Below are 21,233 nucleotides of genomic sequence, written 5' to 3'. Positions count from 1 at the left end.
GGTGCCCAGAGAGAGGCCAGTAGGTGATGAGAACAAGCAGGGCCTCTTCCAATGGACTCGGCAGCCAGAGAACAGAAGTTCTACAGCACCAATGCCCCGCTCACCAACCTTGTCTCCTTTCTAGGAACTTCCCCAAAAAATACCTTTGCTGAGATGCTTCTGGGACTGAAAAGGCACAGTTGTGTTTTATACCAATTATTAAGTGAGGACAAATACTCCACCGACTACTGCTTACGGTCCTATCTGGAATCCATCACTAAAGGCTATTCAGAAACTGAGATTGCAAGTTGAATATTTTACAAATTTATGCTTCTCCCCACCCCCCGATTGTAGAGATAAAGACATGCTCATTGTAAAAAATGTGAAAAGCATCAAGAAGCAAGAGCAGGTCACCCACGCGAGGTGAATTCCTGGCAGATTATGCATACTGTGGTAATTCTGCTCAGAACACAGTAAAATTCCAGTTATGCAAGGGCCTTTAAGAGGAGGTCATTCCAGAATTTTCCCAGCTATCTGAAAGGGTCACACTTTAAGACCCGAGACATTTATTTCTCCTTCCATTACAGTAAGGGAAGAAGGCTGCCTATTTCACCTGTTTAATCATGGGATATTCTCTCAAAGGTGCTGTACAGTCTCCCACCCCCGCAAGTAGGAGCCACCTGAGGGAGGGCAGGGGCCACGTCTCAGCTGCATTTGCATCTCGGGTGCATGGTGCCGGGCCTGGCACCAGAAGTGCTGGCCGAGGGAATGTGTGAGTGTGATTTCTGAACAGCACACCTTGAACTACTTCTTGCACAGCTGGGGTCACTGTGGCTGACAGCCACTGACCTCTGCTCTCACCCACAGATACAGATTCCAATGCAGAAGGACGCTGGTCTCCCGGTTAGGGAGTCCATCGCAGAGGGCTCCCCATCCCAGGGGGCCTCGCCCAGGTGTCCTCAACCAAGTCACGCTGTTGGCAAATGCCTATGATGCTTCTCCTCATGTGAGTAGCCATTAGCAAATTAATTAATATAAATCTCAGAGGTTATTAAAATAAAAAAATGTAAATATTTGCAAGTGTAAGGTATCGCTATGTTGATCATATAAATTACAATATAAAATCTGTGGTAAGAATCACAGATGAAGCCATCTGGGTTAATGATGTAAAACTTTATGAATCGAATTGTAGAACTACTTTCCTACTGCCATGATGTTGACAATAAAAGCAAAGACCACTTTCAACTAGAACAACGAGGGATGATAATCAAATTAGGGACAGGAGGCTAATTTGGCAAACTTTTTATTGGTCTTCCTTTTAATTTTGCAAACCAGATGGAACCATGTAAACAATACTGTTACCAAAGATGGAGGAAGTACTGTTGCGTTAACTGGGTCCTGGGTTAGAGCCATCCAAGTCGCCTTCCTCAACCGTCTGTTCCTCTCCAACATCACCCCCACCAGCCAAAACCAGGCGACCTCATCTCTCGTGCCTCACATCACTTTGGACCCCTTTCCGATCTGTTTCCAAACTGCAGTCAGGATGACTTTTTAAAAAAATAATTAATTAATTTATCATTTATTTTTGGTTGCACTGGGTCTCTGTTGCTGTGCGTGGGCCTTCTCTAGTTGCGGCGAGCGGGGGTTGCTGTTTGTTGAGGTGCGTGGGCTTATTGCAGTGGCTTCGCCTGTTGCAGAGCACGGGCTCTAGGCGCGTGGGCTTCAGTAGTTGTGGCACGCGGGCTCAGTAGTTGTGGCTCGCAGGCTCTAGAGCGCAGGTTCAGTAGTTGTGGCGCAGGGGCTTAGTTGCTCCGCGGCATGTGGAATCTTCCCGGACCGGGGCTCAAACCCGTGTCCCCTGCATTGGCAGGCGGATTCTTAACCACTGCGTCACCAGGAAGTCCCTGGCTGGTATTTTAAAGAGCAGAAAGTATAGGGCTGTTTTGCCAAATTGTGCTGCGCGGCTTGTGGGAATCTTAGTTCCCCGACCAGGGATGGAACCCGTGCCCCCTGCATTGGAAGCGCAAAGTCTTAACCACTGGACCGCCAGGGAAGTCCCTGTGTGAAGACTTTTGGATGCCCACATTCCCACCAGACTCTCGAGCCCACGAGAACAGGAAGCTGTCAGTGGATCTGCTCCCTGCTCCATCCCCAGCACTCAGCAGGGTTCCTGAGAAACAGCGGGGGAGGGGGGGAACAGTGTCTCCAGTGCTGGCCGGTAGCCCCACAGAGCCGAGGGTCACAGCAGCGGGGAAGGAGCGGCAGGATATTTCTGATAAAAAGCATCTTAAGGGCTTCCCTGGTGGCGCAGTGGTTGAGAGTCCGCCTGCCGATGTAGGGGACACAGGTTTGTGCCCCGGTCTGGGAAGATCCCACATGCCGCGGGGTGGCTGGGCCTGTGAGCCATGGCCGCTGAGCCTGCACATCCAGAGCCCGTGCTCCGCAACGGGAGAGGCCACAACAGTGAGAGGCCCACATACAGCAAAAAAAAAAAAAAAAAAAAAGCATCTTAAAATACCCTCAAAACTGTTGAGGGAATGAGCAGCGATCTGCTGACAAGTGAGAAGAGGTAAACCTGGGGTCTTAACTATGGCAACTGTTCAGAGGATGCATCAGGACAACTATGTCTTTCAATGTCTACTCAGTGTCTTTAATCTGAAGGAGGCTTTTGGAGGGAGAAATAACACTACTTGGGATTTTTAGACGTGGAAGATGAGAAGAGGAAGGAGCCGGGTGACCCCACTGCTCCTTTTGCCTTAAACAATGGAGTCACACCACCGGGGGAAGGAAAGGGCTGGGGTGGAGGGGGGTCCCCTGCTCCACGCTCGGGGCTGGGTGTGTAAAGCTTGGGATGCTAGCCGGACAGCTACTCAACCCAACACAGATTCTGGACGTCAGTACTGACCACCAAAACCCAAGGCCTCTGAAGCGCCCGTGCTGGTTTGATGAACCCCAAATGCTAAGCGTCATATAAATGTTCCTGCAGGCAGGCAAATCTTTACAGAGTGACAGCAAAGCGGAAGGAGAGTTCAGAGATCTAGTAAACTTCTCCACCTCCAGGAAAGATACATTCTGTTGTCTCGTAACTTAGGTGGTTAGGTGCGCCAGAGGGCTCTTCCCCAACGGCAAGCTGTCAATCTCAGGATAGGGTTCGACGCGAACAATTATGGTGCGATACCGATAAACCTCAGGAAGCATCCTGAAGAAATAACTGGATCCATTAATTTAGTCATTCATTCGACAAATATTTTTCGAGTTTCTGCTACGTGACAGGCACCGGGGTAGAGACCAGGTACATAACCAGGGACGAGACCACCCTGCGCCCGTGTGCACCCAGCCGGGAAGGAAAAGGGCTGAGGAGCAAGTACAGTGAGTCCCCTACCTACGAGCCTTCGAGTTGCGAACGCTCAAAGATGCGAATGTGCCCCTGTGTGCCAGCTGTTGCACTGTACTTGTGTACTTTTTATGGTACTGTAAGATTAAAAATGGTTTCTTTTATTTTTTGTGTTTGTTTTTTATGTATTATTTGTGTGAAAAGTATTATAAACTGATTACAGTACAGTACTATATAGCCGATCATGTTAGTTGGGTACCTAGGCCAACTTCGTTGGACTTATGAACAAACTGGACTTATGAATGCGCTCCTGGAACAGAACTCGTTCGTATGTAGGGGACTTACTGTAGTTATAACAGAGGTAAACAGACACAGGGTGTGGGGAGCGGGGTGTGTGTGTGCGCTAAGGGCACACCTAGGCCAGACCTGGGAGGTCAAGAAGCAGCGTCTCAACAAGTCAATCTGGAGGAGCTGGAAGAGATCAGCTCAGAATGGGCTGGGCCTGCCCACGGCGAGGAGAAGGACCCATTCCTGCCGGTGGGAAGCCTGGCATCGCCACACTGTGGACACGGGAGAGGTGGCCTGAACCGCAGAGTGGAGGGCAGAGGTTGGGATGGAGAGAAGTGGATGGAATCGAGGACCTTCTGGGGGTAGGACGGCCAGGGCTTGTTGACCCAGTGCTCTGGCGTGAGCAGCTGGGTGGCAGGTGGTGTCGCTCGCCAAGAGAAGGAGACTGTTTCCTCTGGACACACTGGGCCGTTACAGGTGTCCCTCAGTCAGCCCAGCGGGGATGTCCAGGAGGATATACAGGCTGACACTCAGGGGCGAGAACCGAACTGAAACAAAGCTTCAAGAGCCACCAGCGTGACCCCTGGTGCATTCCACTGCCAAGGACCCTGGGTGGCTCTGGGTCAACAGCCTCATGTCACATGTCAACAGCTGTGCTATGCCAGGCCCTACTCCAGGTGCTAGGCACAGAGCGATCAAGCAAAACTGTCCTCAGAGAGCTTTCATTCTAGTAGGACCAGCAGATAAGGAACAAGAAAACACACAGGTAAATAAAATGTCCAAAAGTGTGGCAGTGGTGGTGGTGATGTGCTAGGACTGACTGGTCACCTCCTCCTGGGCTCCTGGAGCTGGGCCACATGGCCAAAATACCCTTCCCATTATTTCCAAGAGCTTTCTCTATTTTCCTGAGATAGTGTAAGTTGTTATTTCTTTTTTTTTTTTTTTTTTTTTGCAGTACGCGGGCCTCTCCCTGTTGTGTCCTCTCCCGTTGCGGAGCACAGGCTCCGGACGCGCAGGCTCAACGGCCATGGCTCACAGGCCCAGCCGCTCCGCGGCATGTGGGATCTTCCCGGACCAGGGCACGAACCCGTGTCCCCTGCATTGGCAGGCGGACTCTCAACCACTGCGCCACCAGGGAAGCCCAGTTGTTATTTCTTGAAACCAGAACTTGACACACCCCACCTACATTTCTGGATTCAGCTGGATTGAAGCCTGGAGCACACAGACAGTTAAGGCCCCCCCGAGTCTCCCCAGCTGTGTGACTGACCGTCAGTAAATGCACTGCTATTGACCAGGCCCTTCCCGTAAGCCTCAGCCGCACGATTACTTCATTTGAGCGATAAGCGGACTGCAAAACACAGGTTGAGGGCTCCAAGCTCCATTCCTGCTTTTCAAGTAGTTGTTATATGTGTCAGACCACAGTGTTTGTAAGAGAAATACCTGGGAGGCAGGTAAAAGTGATCTACGTGGTGTGCAAATGTACTCTGATTAACTCATTATTACAGACAACGTCAAACATTATTCGCCCCCACCACCTGAAATTAAAACTGCCAGCCAAAAATGATAATTACAAAGAATATCACCAATATAAAGAAAATGCTGATGAGATAACATTAAGTGAAAAAAGCAGACTATAACTATATAGTCATGTTATGATCAGAGTTCCATAAAAATTATATATGTATATGAATAAGGATTGCTCAGGCAAAGACGAGTGTTGATGAGAAAAGTGGTCTCGTTTTTGTCTGTAAGAAGTCAAGATGGAAAATAAGTGCAGAAGAAGAAACCCAACGACTCGTTCAAGTGGCTTCCCAGTGGAGAGATCTCACTAAGGGAAAACCCAGAGACAAATCAGACTTTTAAAAAGAGTGTAGATTATTTAGAAAACAGTAGCTGCAGGCTCTCTGGGTCTCGGGCAAAGGCAAAATAAACCAGGCGCCTTTCAACTAAGTCACCAACACAAAACTAGCACTTGCATGAGAAAATGCAAGTGGGTCCACCAAACTGCCAATGCCTGAGAAAGAGAGCGCTGAATGATCCATTTATTGTGAATGAGCCTCCACATGAGCCTCAGCCAGAGTATTCAGGAAACCCCTAGGTGGATACCAACTCCTGCAGAAAATCAAAGGGCTAGAATTTGGGACTAAGAGCGGGGTAAGCTCATAAGACAGCAAAAGGTTAGAACAAAGACAACCCCTCTCCATCACTAGGTGGTTCCCCTACCTCATTCCATTTTACAGATGAGAAAACTGAGGTTCAGAGAGGGAAAAGGGATGTGACCAAGACCTCACAACAAGGCCCTGGCGGGAGAATCTGGATCTCCCTACCCCATGTCCTAAGCGTCTAAGGTACTTTCTGCTGTCCATAGCTTGGTGTGGCCTCTGTTAACCCCGGCTCCCAGAGGGGACAGCAAAGCCCTTAGTGGACCTGAATTAGAATACAATACAGAAGAAACAAAGGAGACTTGTTTCTGCTTTGCTTTGTTAAAGCAGTTCTAGTAATATCAGTGACGCACAGAGGATTCCTAATGAGGGCAAGTGAGCAGCTCTAATGGGTGGGGAGGGGAGGGTGGTGGTAACTGGGTTTCCTTGGTCAGCAGAGGATGACATTCAAGTGGCTAATTTTCAGATCTGAGTCTTTTCAGGACTGAGTTGGGACCCATGTGATCGTGTCCATCACCTCCCCACGGATTAGGTGAGTGGACCACCCGAGAACAGAGGATCGATGGGACCAGTGGGTACTCTAAATCCTGCCTCACTTTTCTAGAATAAGGAATGGGGAGCCATTATCTCTCTGAATGCATAGCAAGCATTATTAAAATTTTAACTCTTTAGTTCCTTCAAAAGAAAAAACAACCCATATATACTGTAGTTAAATGGGCTACCGCTTGCCCTTGGATATTAAGTGAAAGACTTGGCCAGAGGCCACTGATTCCCTGGATGACCTGGGAGGGGAGCAAGGCATTCCAGGTGCCCTATCAGGGCCGTTCCTGAACGTGGAATTGGTCAGCCCAGAATCGTGAATATCCAGGACGTCTGCATAGCGCACACACGGGTTCTCTTTCTTCTCTGTGAAACGTGCAGCATTTTAAACCAAAGCTAAAGGTAGCCCCGCAGGTCTGAGTTTCTGCATTTCCAAAGACATCAACTGGAGGCAACTCTATTACTTCAGCAAATATGCATCTGATTTCCATACTCATCCCAAGTCTGGGTTTTGGAGAATTCATATTCCCAGAACTCCCCAGTTTCCTGGGGAAATTGCCTTAGGGAGGCTGAGAAGAATCAGCCAGAAGCCCACTGACTCACCAGACACAATGCCCACAGGTGGGCTACAAGCGCTGGGCTTACCTGGAACATCAATCAATCTCTTGTAGACATTCAAGAAGGCTGCCTCAGCTTCTTTGCTTCTTTTACTCAGTGCATCAATCTGAAAAGGAATGGGAGAAAGAAAAGAAAAACAAAGAGCTCAAAATTTGTCAAGAGGTAATTTAAAAATCATTACACGTCAAATGGAAGTCTGATTGCTCCATGTAAATGCCGGACAGCTGGGCCTTCAACCTCTTAAACGTCTGCAAACATGCGAGAGGGAGGCAACCCATGTGGGCCCGCCCGTGAAGGGGAGCGAGGCAGGAGCAGTCCCATTGCTTGACGGAGTGGGGACTCTCCATGGAGAATGTGGTCTCTTTCCTTCTTCCACCAGTGTAGACTATGAGCTGACCACATGCCAGACGCTGTGCCGGAGGCGGGACAGAGGGACAGCCCTCAGCCCCAGGGGCTCGGGGTCCAGTAGGGGAACAGGTTACGTGAATGATTAGTGAAATCCCAGCTGGGAAAGTGCTCGGTAAGCAGAGCCGTGGGGACACCGAGAAGGGGACGTCAAGTAAGAAAGCAGGTGACATTTGAGCAGAGTCCTCAAGAGCAGCTCACCAGGTGAAGAGGTGACACGAAAGGGGAGGAACATATTCAAACACCAAAGTTCTGAAACCTGGGGGTCCTTAGGTCCTCTTTAAAATTTTTTTGAAAGCCGGGGCTTCCCTGGTGGCACAGTGGTTAAGAATCCGCCTGCCAATGCAGGGGACATGGGTTCGAGCCCTGGTTCGGGAAGATCCCACATGCCGCGGAGGAACTAAGCCCGTGTGCCGCAACTACTGAGCCCATGTGCCACAACTACTGAAGCCCGCGCACCTAAAGCCCGTGCTCCACAACAAGAGAAGCCACCGCAATGAGAAGCCCTCGCACCACAGCGAACAGTGGCCCTTGCAAACCGCAACTAGAGAAAGCCTGCGTGCAGCAATGAAGACCCAAAGCTGCCAAAAATTAAAATAAAATAATTAAAAAAAAGAATTTTATGAAAGCTGAGGACCCTCTCCTAGAAACACACACACACAGGGTTACACACTCTACTTTAGGACACTCATGTGTCCACGTGTGTTCTGTCCATAGAATCCAGATTAAGAACTGTGGATCGGGCTGTAACCCCAGGGAATGTGGGGCTGCTCGGGGTGTGTGTGTGTGGACATGGATACATGGGTGTGAGACTGGACAGGTGAGGGGGTCAGTGCAGGTGGAGGATAATGACCTTCACCGTCTGGGCCCGAGTCAGAGTGGAAGGAGGACAGGAGGGGCCCGGAAGGAGGCGACCATTCCTAGGTTGTTGCCGCTGCCCTGGTGAGAATGTGCAGGGCAGTGGCGCTGGGGACTGAGGGAAGGAGGCCAAGCAGAGAGATTAGGTCCAGCTGAGCTGATGTGACACGTGGAGGGTCCAGGTGAGTTAAGGACGGTGCCCAGGTTTCTAGCTTCGGCAACGGCGAGTTCCTGTGACGGTGGCCAGATCAGTGCGTCTCATAAGCAAACCCAGCTGAGCTGGTTTCCCTCCAGTGAAAAGTCTCTTCGTCAAAGAAAGGTGATGCGTCCCAAGCAAGATGGACACACATCTAAAGAGGCTTCTGTGGTTGGATGGACTCAGTATGTATTTTGCTTCCATAACATGCTTGCGGAGACAACAGATCACTTTTTACCCCTGAAGCGTGCAAGATGCTACATGCACGGAGTCCACATCGGCTCAGGAAAAGGACACTAAATTATATATCCCCCTGTCCCCTCACAGAATCATACTCTGTCTCCAACGTTATTAAAGAGGGATAAGGAAGTGGTGTAATTACAGGGCCTCTCACCTGAGCCAACCAACAATTTGTTAAGGGCTGAGAGAGGTCACCTGACTAAGGATGGGGAGACCCCGGGGAGGGGCACACAAAGGCTGTGGGAAGGGGAGCAGGGCAGGTCTCAGGAAACCCAATACAGAGCAAAAAAGGGCAATGCATGCATTTCCAACTTCTACCAAGTTGTGCTGGAAAATTCCTACTTGAAGTCAGTCGCCGAGAACTCAGCCACGTTCCCCCCACCCCCCGATAAAATAAGCTTGTGATTTGGTGTTGGGCATGTTTTCTGAATAATCCACAAGGACTACTTAAAAATGATAAGATGGCTCTCTATTTTTAAAATGGTTTTTTTCTTTTCCCCTCTGATTCTTAGCAGTTCATGCTCATTGTACAATTAGAAATATATCAAAAAATAAAGAGAAAATTAACACCATAATCCTGCCATTCACCAGTGGAAGTCATGCCTCTATGTCTGTAGTTCCCTTTAATTCTGAATGAAATGTAGGCACGTAGGCAAACTACAGAGACAGTAGATTAGTGGTTGTCTAGAGTTGGGGACCGGGAAGATGACGGCTAAGGGGTGTGGGTTTCTTTCTGGGGTGATGAAAAGCTCTACAATTGATCGGGACTGTAGTAAAAGTCAATGAACTGCCGAGTTCAAATGGGTGAATTACATGGTATGTGAGTTACATCTCAATAAAGCTGTCACAAATGTCTGTGTGTATATTTGAAATCAAACCATATGGAAAATTTTGTACTGTGCTTTCATGAACATATAAAGTCTTTCCAAATGTCTATTACAAAATTTGGAAAATGTCTTAATAGCATTATTTCAACTGTACCTCACCACCACCTACATAGATGTTGTGAGTAAAACTGGATATTTGGAGTTGCCTTTCCAGACGTCTGGAGCTTTCCCCGCGCTCCGGGCCTTTCTGCCACCTCCTAAGAGAGGTGCCATGGGCAGCAGTCTGCCCAGGAAGCAGGACAGGGGCCCTGGTGTCTCTCTGCGCCTCTCAACACACAGAGGGTTCTCTGCTCGGCTCCGGATCTGCCTAGGGAGGGCCCCCCGCTTCCTAGGGATTCTGAGCCCACAAAGGCGGCTGCCTCTAGAGTGGGCAGAGGATGGGATCTGGAAGGATCCTGAACGCTGTCTTCTCGCTCCCTTATGGGTTGTTGAGGGGGGACGTGGGATTGGCAATCTACACAACACACTTGGGACTGTTACAGATTGCACTGTGCCCCTGCCCGGAAAGTCCTAACCCTCAGTACCTGTGAATGTGGCTTTATTTGGAAATGGGGTCTTGGCAGATGACCAAGTGAAGATGAGGTCCTTAAGGGGAGCCCTAATCCAACAGGACCTGTCCTTCTAAAAAGGGGAAATTTGGACCGAGACAGTCACACACACAGGAGAACCCCATGTGAACGTGAAGGCGGGGATTGGGGTGATGCACCTACAAACCAAGGAACGCCAGAGATGGCCAGCAAACCTTCAGAAGCCAGGGAAGGGGCCTGGAACAGCCCCTCACACTCCTCAGAAGGAACCAGCCCTGCCGATGCCCTGACCTTGGCCTTCTGCTCTCCAGACTGTGAGAAGTAAACATCTGCTGTTTAAGCTGCTCAGTTTGCGGTACTTGGTTACGGCAGCTCTAGCAAATTAGTACGGGAACCATGAATCTGCGTCGTCTTCCCGTCCCCTTTCCACAGACGCAAGAACATTCAACCCAGTCCTGAGAGAACAAGGCCAGGCTGCTGAGTTTAACTCATTAGGCAACTGGACTGAGGTTTCTTAAGAGAGGTGATGAGAGCTCCACGCGTGGGTGAGTTACTCCTTGATGAGGTCTCCCGAGCTTCCTTCTGAGGTTTCCAAACCCGGAAGAATTTGTTGATTCTGGTGATTGTGAGGCTCTCTGCTCGCTCACTCTTTGACTTCCCCCGCGGCCTCTGCCCTTGTCCAAGAACAGGCCTCGGGCTCTGAGTTTTGGTCTGTCCTCTCCCTTTCCCAGCCCCACCTTTGCTGGGGTGGGCCTCCCCTAGAAGGCCTAGCCATGCTTCCAGAGCCAGTGCAGGTCTCACTGGCCCCAGGATGCATGTGCCGGGTTACCCTGGGGCCAGGCTGGCCGGCCTTGCACGGTCCAGGGCTGGGTGGGTGAAGCACTCAGTGCCTGGCGCAGGGAAGTAGAGCCCTGTCTGTCCTCCTTATCCTTCAGTGAGGGAGGAAAGAGAAGGGGTCATCTTCATCCTCACGCCCTCTGCGCCCGCCTTGGAGCCAGGACTCGGCACGGCACCCCCTCACATGGGGGGAGAGGTTTGTGAATGAGAAGAGGTTTGGAGTGAGGTCTTAGGCACAGATGGTTGAAAGTCGGATCCTAGGTTAGACATTCTGGCTGCTTAATGTGCAAAGATAACCCGAGGGAGAGATCCTTTGTACCATCCCCCCACCAGCAAGGCCACTGTGAGGGGCGGCAAAGGACAGAGGGGCTGCTGGCGGTGGAGCCGGGACAGACCTGGAGAAGCTCTGACGGCGCTCAGGCCCTGGGTAAAACCTGTTCTGCTCCAGGGATCGACCTCACCTCCTGCCACGCCTCCCACTCCAGCCACGCCCGGCTACTCCCTGTTCCCTGAATACACTAGAGCGATTTCCCCGCAGCCTGGAAGGCGCCTCCTTGGAATGTTCCTCTGATCCTCCAGGCTCAGCTGATCCATCTCTGGGCTGCCGGCCACTCCCATCACCATATGGGATTGCCCGGAAGGTCCAGGACTGCAGACAAAGCTCCTCCGTTGGGAGATCTTAGATTCCTTGAGAGCCCACCCTAGGCTTTCCTCCCGACGACCAGTACGTAGTAGGTGTTTCATACATTTTTATTGTGTGAATGAAAATTTACCTAAATTGGTCAACTGTTTTACCTGCAGAAGTGATCGAATGGTTAAGGGATGCAGTTTTAAGTCTTTATGAAAATGCTCAACTCGTAGAGTTCTTTGATTTTCGGCGTGTGTTTCACGTGCTCCTATGATGACAGCCACTTGGCTGAAGCCAGCGCACGGGAGGCCTCCTTCCCCACCGTGCATGCCTGGCGAGCCCTGGCCAGCCTCCTGCAGGGAGCTCCACGTCCCCACTCTACAGAGAGGCCCAGTGCTTCTATCATGAGTTTCCTGGATCCAACAGTTACCCTTTCAACGGCATCACTTTTGTAATGCGGAGTTTGGTTTTTCTGTAATAAGGATGAAAATTCAAGATAAAGGTCTACAGAAAGGTTATCTTATTCCAAATCTCAATCAATATTTGCTTCCAATAGGATGAAAAGTCAGAGACCAGGTTTAGAGGCCAAGTTCATGGAAATCGACTGCAAGACCCCCGAGATTTAGAAGGGATGAGGGAGCACCCGACCATTTGGGAGCCAGCAGACCTGTGCTGCGGGGCTTGGGGCATCGTGTGCAGTATGAGTCACTGCTCCCCTCACTGTCCGCCCTCCCTGTGGGGGCATCGCACGTCTCTGCCCACTGCCACGTGACCTGTGGGGGGCTTCCCGGCCCACGGGTGGCAGACTTGACCACGTGGAATATAAGTGGTGGTGCCACACACTTTGAGTGTAGATTTAAGAGTGTGTGTGTGGTTCAGCTCTGGTGCGCTCTCTTTCCCTGCAGTGAGAATAGCGTGACCTTAGAGGAGCCGCTTCTTCCACTGGGATCTCTGAGTAAAGACAACACATGGTTCCAGAGCCATCCTGCCAACCCAAAGCCCACATATAACATGAATGAGAAATCGTCTCTTGTTGCCATTAGCCGCTGAGATCTAGGGTTGCTTGTTACTGCAGAGCGATCCAGCAAAGCGGCCTATTACAAGTCCGAACAGGTGATCACGTCTCTAAGATGACGGCACAAAGTAAAAATAAGGAATAAACGACCAATATCGTGAGGGCCAAAGGATTTCTCTTTGTCTGCTGTGAAGCTTGATTGTTTATCTTTGCCAGGGGCAGGGCAGGGGGGAAGATGGTATGTGATCAAGGGAGAAAGGGCACAGGATTTAAAATCAGAACAATGGATTTAAGACATGGCTATATCATGCAGTTTGGAATAAATACTGGGCCAGCTACATACCCTATGCCTCTATGAATTTCATTTTCTATGTGTCTAGGAAAAGATACTGATGAGAATACCTGCCTTGTAGGAACCCTAAGAGAATCGAATGAGACAGAAGATGTGGCAACAGTGCAGAGCTAGTCACAAGCTGGTTTTCAGTGTTGGTGATAATTACTGAGCCATGCTGTATTCAGGAGGAGAAACAGCATACAAATATCAACTAAATTAAGCATCAAAATTTCAGGGGGTTAAAGGAGAATTCACGAAGCATTAGTTTTGGTATGAAAGAAATCACCACTTTTAAAAGAATTAGCCTGTTAAGACCGCCTCTTACACAGCATTTCCAGAGGGTTGCTGCAACATTTCAGGGGCTTGCTTATGTCTTAAAGGACATTCCCTGCAGAAAATCCCCCACCCACCTATAACTCAGAACATGAATGGGTTTGAGGCTCTGGGGTTTGTTACTCGAATTTTCAGTAGAAGTCTCCAGTTCTCTGCAGAGGAAGGAAATGTGGGGAGATCAAATACAAGCCTGAATTTTAACTGGAAGATGTTTTGTTTAGAACTGAGAAAAGGATCACATAGTGTAATATTGACAGATGTGTAGATCCTCCTTCTCTTCCAGCCTCAGCCACTGATCAGTCAAGAAGTCCTGCTCACCTGGCCTTAGAAATCAATTTCAGAATTAAAGTCTCTTTTCCTCCTTTGATGGAGGGAAAGCCTTAATTGAAGCCCCCACCCCATGACTTCCAGTTTGGACACTGCAGACCAGTACTCAGAGGATCTCCCCAACGGCGGCCTCTCCTTGCCATGGAGCATGAGGCATCCTCCACGGTGGCCTTGGGTCATCGTCCCAGAGCCCAGAAGGAACACGAAGCCACCCTGTCCTAACGGCTTCTCCTGGTTCCCCGACTACAATCCACACTCCTTGGGCTGGGCTTCCAGAATCCTTCCCAACACGGCCCTTGTTTACGCTGCCAACTTCACCTCCCACCAAATCCCAGCACTGCCCATGCTTCTCCACGCCAGGCCTCGCCCTCCCGCCAATGCCCTGCCCCTTCACCCTCCGGTCTTCATACACTAGGTCCTCCACCTGGAACATTCTTCACCCCAGGCACGGGGGACCCAGTTCTCCCTTCATGGGTTGGCCTACATGACACCTCCTCTGTGGGGTCCTCCCAACTTCCCCAGACACTGCTGGTCGCCTGGCTCTTGTGCCACCTGAGCTTGTTGTGAATCCCTCTCTGCCCACTTCCTGCACCGAGCGATGATGCTTCCCATCTGGGAGCTTCCTTTCCACCACCCTGTGGTCTGTCCCAGGCCAGGACAGCGTCACCTTCGTCTCTTGTCTCCTGGCACCCAGGTCCTGACTGACACAGGAGGCCACCTGGGGCATGTCTGTGAATGAAAGAGGGTAGATTCCAGGCTGCCCAGGCCAGGGGATTCCTCGAAACTCACTGGTGACTCCTGCAGCATCGATGACTGTGGAAGCTCAGGGTGGAGAAGGTAGTTTCCTACCATCAAGAGCTTCAAGAAGGCTGTTACTATCCACTGCACTTTAGTCCAAGAAGAGGGGAGTCATGAGAGTCCAGCTCTGATCTGGTTTAGGGGAGCCAACTGCCCTTGTCAGAACTAGAGGACCCTGGGGAGGCGGCGTCAGTGGAGAGGAGGGCAGGTAGGGGCTTTGCGGGTGGAGAGGAACCAGCCAGGGGATGTCGTCTCTAAAATGGAGAAAATTAGACCTCCTCGTGGGCTTTTTGTAAGTGTTAAAGAAATGTGTGCAAAGTGCCTGCAAGTGGGCCCAGCTCTTGGGAGGGATGGAGCCCTGCGGCAGCTGCTGTTAACGCAGAGGCTCTGCTTGTGGGCCGGTGACTCTAGCATCTCTCCAGGGGTGGCCTGAGTCTGGGGTCCACGCCTGTTGCTCACCCAGCTCATGGTGAAAGGGATGCTATTCACCGGGTACCCTGAGCGGAGCGCTGTGGACACCGGGCACAGCCCAGCTGGGCCACACGCCCACCCCCCACCCCCCCCGGCCACACACAGAGAGCCCTGTCATACCAGCTGTGCAGCACAGACGGACAACGGCGTGGACTTGGTGCAAGGGCCCAGGGATCACCAAAAAGATACCAAACAGAATGACGGGTCTTGATGTCTGCCCAGTGCAGCGTATTTTGAAATGGAAATGGCTCATCCTTTCAGGGCGTCGTCCGGCCTTGCCACGCACAGGTGGCAGGCAGGGCAGAGGCACCCGCGCCAGGACCTGGATATGGCGCCAGAAGGGCAGGGCCGAGCCCCAGCTCCAGCGCTAACAGAGGTACGCTACCTCAACCCGAGTCAACCTCTTGGTGCCTCCGTTTCTTTGTCTGCAAGATGGGGAGAACTCTTGTGCTGTGCAATGGTGACAGGGCCGCTGTGCTGGCAGCGCCACTTCTCAGATGCAGAAACTGACCAAGTCACTCAGAACCAGGTCCCCAAGCAACCCCTCCTCCCCATATGCTGACACCCCAGCACAGAGCTGAGGATGGGGGCTGCGCAGCCGGGGGAAGGAATGCGTGCTTTGAAGGAACGCAGACTTGGGTTTGAATCCAGCCCTGGTGCTGGTTACTGGAGGATCTGGAGGCGGGTTACTTAAACTATTTACACCTCTGTCTCTTCATCTGTTCAGTGAATTGCTGAGTTGTGAAATAAAATGTGAGGATCTGGTATGGTCAGGAGCTTGCAGTAGGTGAGTAAACATCTTTGTCTTCCTGAATAAATCCAAATCAGCGCCCTTCCCACTACACCACAGGCCGTCCCCCTCTGCCATCAAACTGAGCAGGAAACCAAAATGCTTAAGGTCTTGGAGGACAGAGACACTTAAACAACATTTAAGATACCACGGTAGCAATGGCACACTCAGGAACAATCCGTAAGCCTACACCCTGGGAATTTACAAGCTGATGATTTAGAAATAAACACAGACCATTGACGGAATTTTCAAATCGATGTGCGATGCTGGACTATGGGCCAGTGAGGACCAGCGAGAGCTGCAGGGAAAAGAGAGAACAGTTTTGTCTCTACGTCTGGCTGCAGAATTCCTTCCAGAGCAAAACATGATGTGAGGAGCCACGTGGAATTCCAGAAGGCATGAGACTGACCAAGGTCCTGTCCAAAACAGAAGCGGACGCAGCCACAGCTTCCGAGTTCTAATTTTAACTGAACCCGGCCACGTAAGAGAGGAACATATTTTCTGAAAGAAGATCTCAGTAGCCGAGAGCCCGGTAATTCTTCTCTAAGTGCACATCTACTTAATGCTTGGCAAGTACCGGTCCTGCTACTGCCGTGAGAGTTCTATGGGGAGACGAGAGAAGACGCCAGTGGGGAGGGGGCCCTCTTCCGGCCCCCTGGCCACCTCTGGAGTGATGTGTAGAGAAGAGAGATTGGAAACGGGAGTGGGAGCCCAGCTGCCACCACCAGCTTTGGTTCTCAAGGTCACGTTCCCTCATGACTTCCAACCCGCACACAGAGCGCAGGGAGGAAGAATCGCGTTGGAGATTCTCCCCATCGCAGAGAACTGAACAGGACTTGTTGGAAATCCCTACACTGCTCAGAGCAGGGGGCCCAAAGCCCAGAGGACAGTTTTGGTTGTAAAGGCAGTGCAGTGTAGACCTGGGTAATGACACAAAATCACGTCTTATATACACTGACGACATATTCCTTAACTATGCCCCCAACCCCAAAGATCCTAAGAGAATAAGCCTGGAGAATTCCAGAAGAGAGTGCCACGAAGAGTGAGTGGGGATGTGGGACCACAGAGAAGACCTGTGGCAGAGGGGACAGCAAGGGAGTAGTAAAGACAATAAAACAGCCGCAAGCATGTCATTCTTCCTTTACAGTTTACCACGTCCTTTCACGTACATCTGACATCCTGGCTGTCGACATATACCTGAAGGGCTGTTGTGGGGAATAAGGATTAGCCAGCTTCTCTCCCCCTGGAGCACAAACCAGAATCAACAGGTAGAAGTTACAGGAAGGCAGATCACAGCTTAACACAGCAGGAAAACCTCTGCAAACAGCACAGTGCTTACTTCAGAGGAGGATCGTGCTGATGCCTGTCTGACTCACTAGTCTGTTCATCCCTTCACTCTGTCAATACAATCGTTCAAGGAGTGGCTAAACCGTGCCAGGAGGTGTGCTAGCCTAGCCTCCGGGGCCACAGCCTCCACTTCTGCCCCCAGAGGACACAGGGTGGAGGGTGCCGCCCCCCCTACCCCCGATAGGCAAATTGCAGCAGGGCTGTGGAAAGGCTTCCCAGAGGACGAATGCCTACCCGAGATTTTAAAAACACTATTTTGTGAACAGATGACATGTATACAGTAAAAAAAAAAAAAAAAAAAAAGTTTAGATATAAAAACATATATAGTGTTCAGCAAGGTTGCACAAGACAAGATCAATATACGAAATTCAACTGTCTTTCTATACACTAGCCAAAAACAATCTGGAAGTGAAATTAAGAAATGTTCGTGGATTGGAAGGCTTAATATTGTTAAGATTGCAAAAGTCCCAAATCGGTCCACAGGTACAATGCAATGCCTACAAAATCCCAGCTGGCTTCACTGAAGAATAAGACAAGCCAATCCTAAGGTTCATATGGAAAAGCCAAAACAATCTTGAAAAAAAGAAACAAAGTTGGAAGACTTACACCCATCTCAAAACTTGCTACAAAGCTACATTAACCAAGACTGTGTGGCACTGGCTTAAGAACAGACGTAGACAGTACGTCTGGAATAGAGTAGAGAGTCAAGAAGTAAACCCTGACATTATGGCCAACTGATTTTTGACAAGAGAGAAAGAACAGTAGGGAAAGAACAGTCTTTGAACAGATGATACTGGGACATATGGTTATCTATGTGCAAAAGAACAAAGCTGGACCCCAATCTCACACTGTAGACAAAAATTAACTCAAGATGAATCAAAGACCAAAATGTAAAAGCTAAAACTACAAAACTCTAAAAGGGAAACACAGGTGTAAATCTTCACAACCTTAGCTATGACACCAAAAGCACAAATGACAAGTGAAAAATGGATAAACTGGGTTTTACCAAATTTAAAACTATTGTGCTTCAAAGGACAATATCAAGAAAATGAAAAGACAACCCACAGAATGGGAGAAACTTTTTGCAAATCATATACCTGATAAGGGATTAGTATCCAAATACAAAAAGACTTCTTACAACTCAACAATAAAAAGACAAACTGAATTTAAAAATGGACAAAAGTTCTGAATACATATTTCTCCAAAGATACACAAATGTCCAATAAGCACATGAAAAGATAGTCAATATCACTAGTCATTAGGGAAATGTAAATTAAAACCACCGTGAGATACCACTGCACACCCACTAGGATGGCTATAATTAAGAAGACAGTTAATAAGCATTAGAGAGGATGTAAAGAAATTGGAACCCTCACACACTGCTGATGGAAATGTAAAATGACGCACACTGGAAAACAGTCTGGCAGTTCCTCAAAACGTTAAACCTATTCCATTCCTAGGTACATACCCCCCAAAAATGAAAATGTGTATCTATGAAGAAACTTGTATATGAATGTTCTTAGCAGCATTATTCAAAAGAGCCAAAGGGTAGAAAAAGCCCAATTGGCCATCAACTGATAATGGATAAATAAAATGTGTTATACCCACACAATGGAATACTATTCAGCCATAAAAAGGAATAAAAGTACTGATACATGCTACAGCATGGATGAATCTTGAAAACATGCTAAGTGAAAGAATCCAGTCACAAAAGACCACATGTTGAATGATTTCATTTACATGAAATGTCGAGAATGGTCAAATCTACAGAGAGCGCTTAAGTAATTAGTGGTTGCCAGGGGCTGGGGGTGGAGTGAATGGGGAGTTACAGCTAATGAGTGGGTATGGGTTTTCTTTTTGAGGTGATGAAAATGTTCTGGAATTGGATTGTGGTGATGGCTGCACAACTGTGTGAATATAATAAAACCCATTTAATTGCAAAAAAAGAGAGAGAGACAAAAACAAAGGTATAAATATACAGTGAAAAGTAGGTCTCCTTCACATCCACGTCCACCTGTCACTCAGCTGCCTGGTCGGGAGGCAAAGACTCACTTGAGTATCCTTCCAGAAAGATTTTATGCGTTTACAAGCATCTTTATACACACATTGTCTCCCTTAAAACACACACACACGTACACGGTAGGATATTATAGATACTGTTCTGCATCTCGTGTTTTTGCACACTTTAGGTCAGCTTCCTTCGTGGTGGGAGGGGCAGGGCTTTGGGGCAAGGGGAGCCTGTACAAACAGAGTGGCCTGTTGGAAGTGCAGGATCTGCTGTGCCTGGTGCCTAGCTGGGGGGTGGGGTGGAGTGGGAGGGCCTGGGGGCTAAGCGGGGTGAGGGTGGGGGTGGGGGGTGGTAACTTTATCCTGAAAGGTACCGGAGTCCCAGAGGCTGTCAACCGGGAAGTGATGAGCTTGCTCTGGATGGAAGGCCACACCCCAGGAGGCAGGGAGACCTTGGCAGGTGGCAGCACAGCTCAGGAAAGAGGATAACCTCACCACGGATGGGGCAGGCGTGCGGTGAGAGGCCCCGAGAGCTGGGGCTGATTCCCGGGGAATTTAAGAGGGCGAAGGAACTGGAAGATTCTGTGATCAATAACTAGAACTTCCACTTTTCCAGCCCTGCTTTACGCCACAATCTTTAAATACATACACATACACGCACCATCTCTGCTCTGCCGGGCGGATTTTCCATTCTAAGGATGAGACACGGAGAAGCTAAGATGACTCATTCAAGGTCACCCTGGTAAAAGACGATGTCAGGACTCACATCCAGATCTGTCTAATTTCAAAATCTGGGACGTGTCTGTTCGGTTTTCTCTGTTACTCCAAGCTGTCTCCCTGGAGAGGAGGTGCCAGAGGGGTGGGTGGTCACACAGGAGAGAAGCCAAGGGGAGCAGGAAGGAGCAGTGCATGTGTCTAGTACCCCGAGTAGGCTGCCACACCCCTAGAGGTGTTGGCCCACAGGGCCACCCCAGATGGGAAGGCCAGGAGGTGCTCCCAGCTGGGCCTCTGAGCCCTGCGTGTCCTGCGGGGCACGACTGCTCCCAGGGCAGTGATGCTCGTCTGCTGCTTCTCAAGAGAACCCTTGCTCAGAGGTTTGCCCTGGGACAATGCCTGGCCCTGCGTCCCACACTTGCCCTCCCAAGTCCCCAAACAGCCGCGGTCTCAGGCCTGAGGATGAATGGGGCTTGAGGGCCCCAGGGTAGTAGGGGGCAGGGTGGGATCTGAACCAGCAGCTGGAGGGGCTCCCTGAGGAGCACAAGCACAAGGGAGCCACAGATCCCAGGACGGGACCAGGAGATGCCAAGAGGTGAGGAGAGCCGAGCGCCTGGAGCCGGGGGCGCAGACATCCCTCCGGGAAGCCACTCCACTCCTCACACTACTGCCCTCCCACCCACTCACTCTGGTTGGTGATAATGTCCGCTGAACAGGGTGGGGTGGGGGGAAGGCTTCTTGAGATCATGGAAATGGTGATTTGTAGAAGCAAAATGCTACGCAAATAATGATTGGCAAAGAGAGCAGGGGCACAGTCTGAAGATTTGGGAGAAGTGGAACATGGAATAACCCACGTTCAAGCAACAGAACTGCCCTGGGCTGTTATCAGTGTCCCCGTGCTCCCCCGCCCCAAGTCACGCACATAGGTTCACAGTCCTTCTTTCGACCATCTGGTCCTTGGTGTCAGTTTCATTTAAGGAATTACTGCATGAAATTGATGGAGCATTAGTAAAACCTAATTAACATCCAGATTGAGTTTTTTCAAGGGGAGGGAGATCTGCAGAAAATAAAATACCCTAATAATTTAAATTCCAAGGTATTCAAATAAATACTACATGACCGAATGTTACAAGCTGGATAATTTTAGTCCAGGAAAAAAACTGTTAGAGTCAGTCTATTCTCACAGATAAATACAACTTCTAATCCTCATTTGAATATATTGCCCCCAATTCTTCACATTTATTATATGAGGAAACAGGCACTGAGAGAGATCAGCTGACTTGGTGAAGGTCAAGGTCACTGGCAAGTCAGGCCTCAAACCTAGGCCTTATAACTCTAGGTCCAGTGCTTTTAACCTTCATATCACAACTGCCCCCTGGTATCACATGATTTCCTGAATGGGGCTGGGAATGTAAACACACAGAATTGAGCCATTTTTTAATCAACAGAGATTGCTTTTGATTTATACACCAGCGGTGTTAACTCTCCATCTATCCATCCATTCAACCAGCCATTCATCCATCCCCATCCATCCACCAATCCACCTCCCTGCCCATCCACCTACTTGTCCAGTCATCCATCCATCCATCCATCCATTC

General features: G+C 49.7%; 1 protein-coding gene across 15 annotated transcripts in view; it reads right to left on the bottom strand.

Moving 5' to 3' along the window:
- CUX1 (cut like homeobox 1) overlaps positions 1–21,233 on the bottom strand; it is a 374,908-nt gene that overhangs the window by 165,193 nt on the left and 188,482 nt on the right. For all 15 annotated transcript variants that reach the window (XM_081255634.1, XM_081255632.1, XM_081255622.1 and 12 more), the window contains exon 4: positions 6,949–7,027. In XM_081255634.1, coding sequence (XP_081111760.1) covers positions 6,949–7,027 — 79 coding nt within the window. The remainder of the gene's footprint in view (positions 1–6,948; positions 7,028–21,233) is intronic.

Source organism: Mesoplodon bidens (assembly GCF_964165515.1).
Source record: "Mesoplodon bidens genome assembly, chromosome: 15".
Classification (NCBI taxonomy): Eukaryota; Metazoa; Chordata; class Mammalia; order Artiodactyla; family Ziphiidae; genus Mesoplodon; species Mesoplodon bidens.
This window is presented reverse-complemented; position numbering and strand designations above follow the sequence as displayed.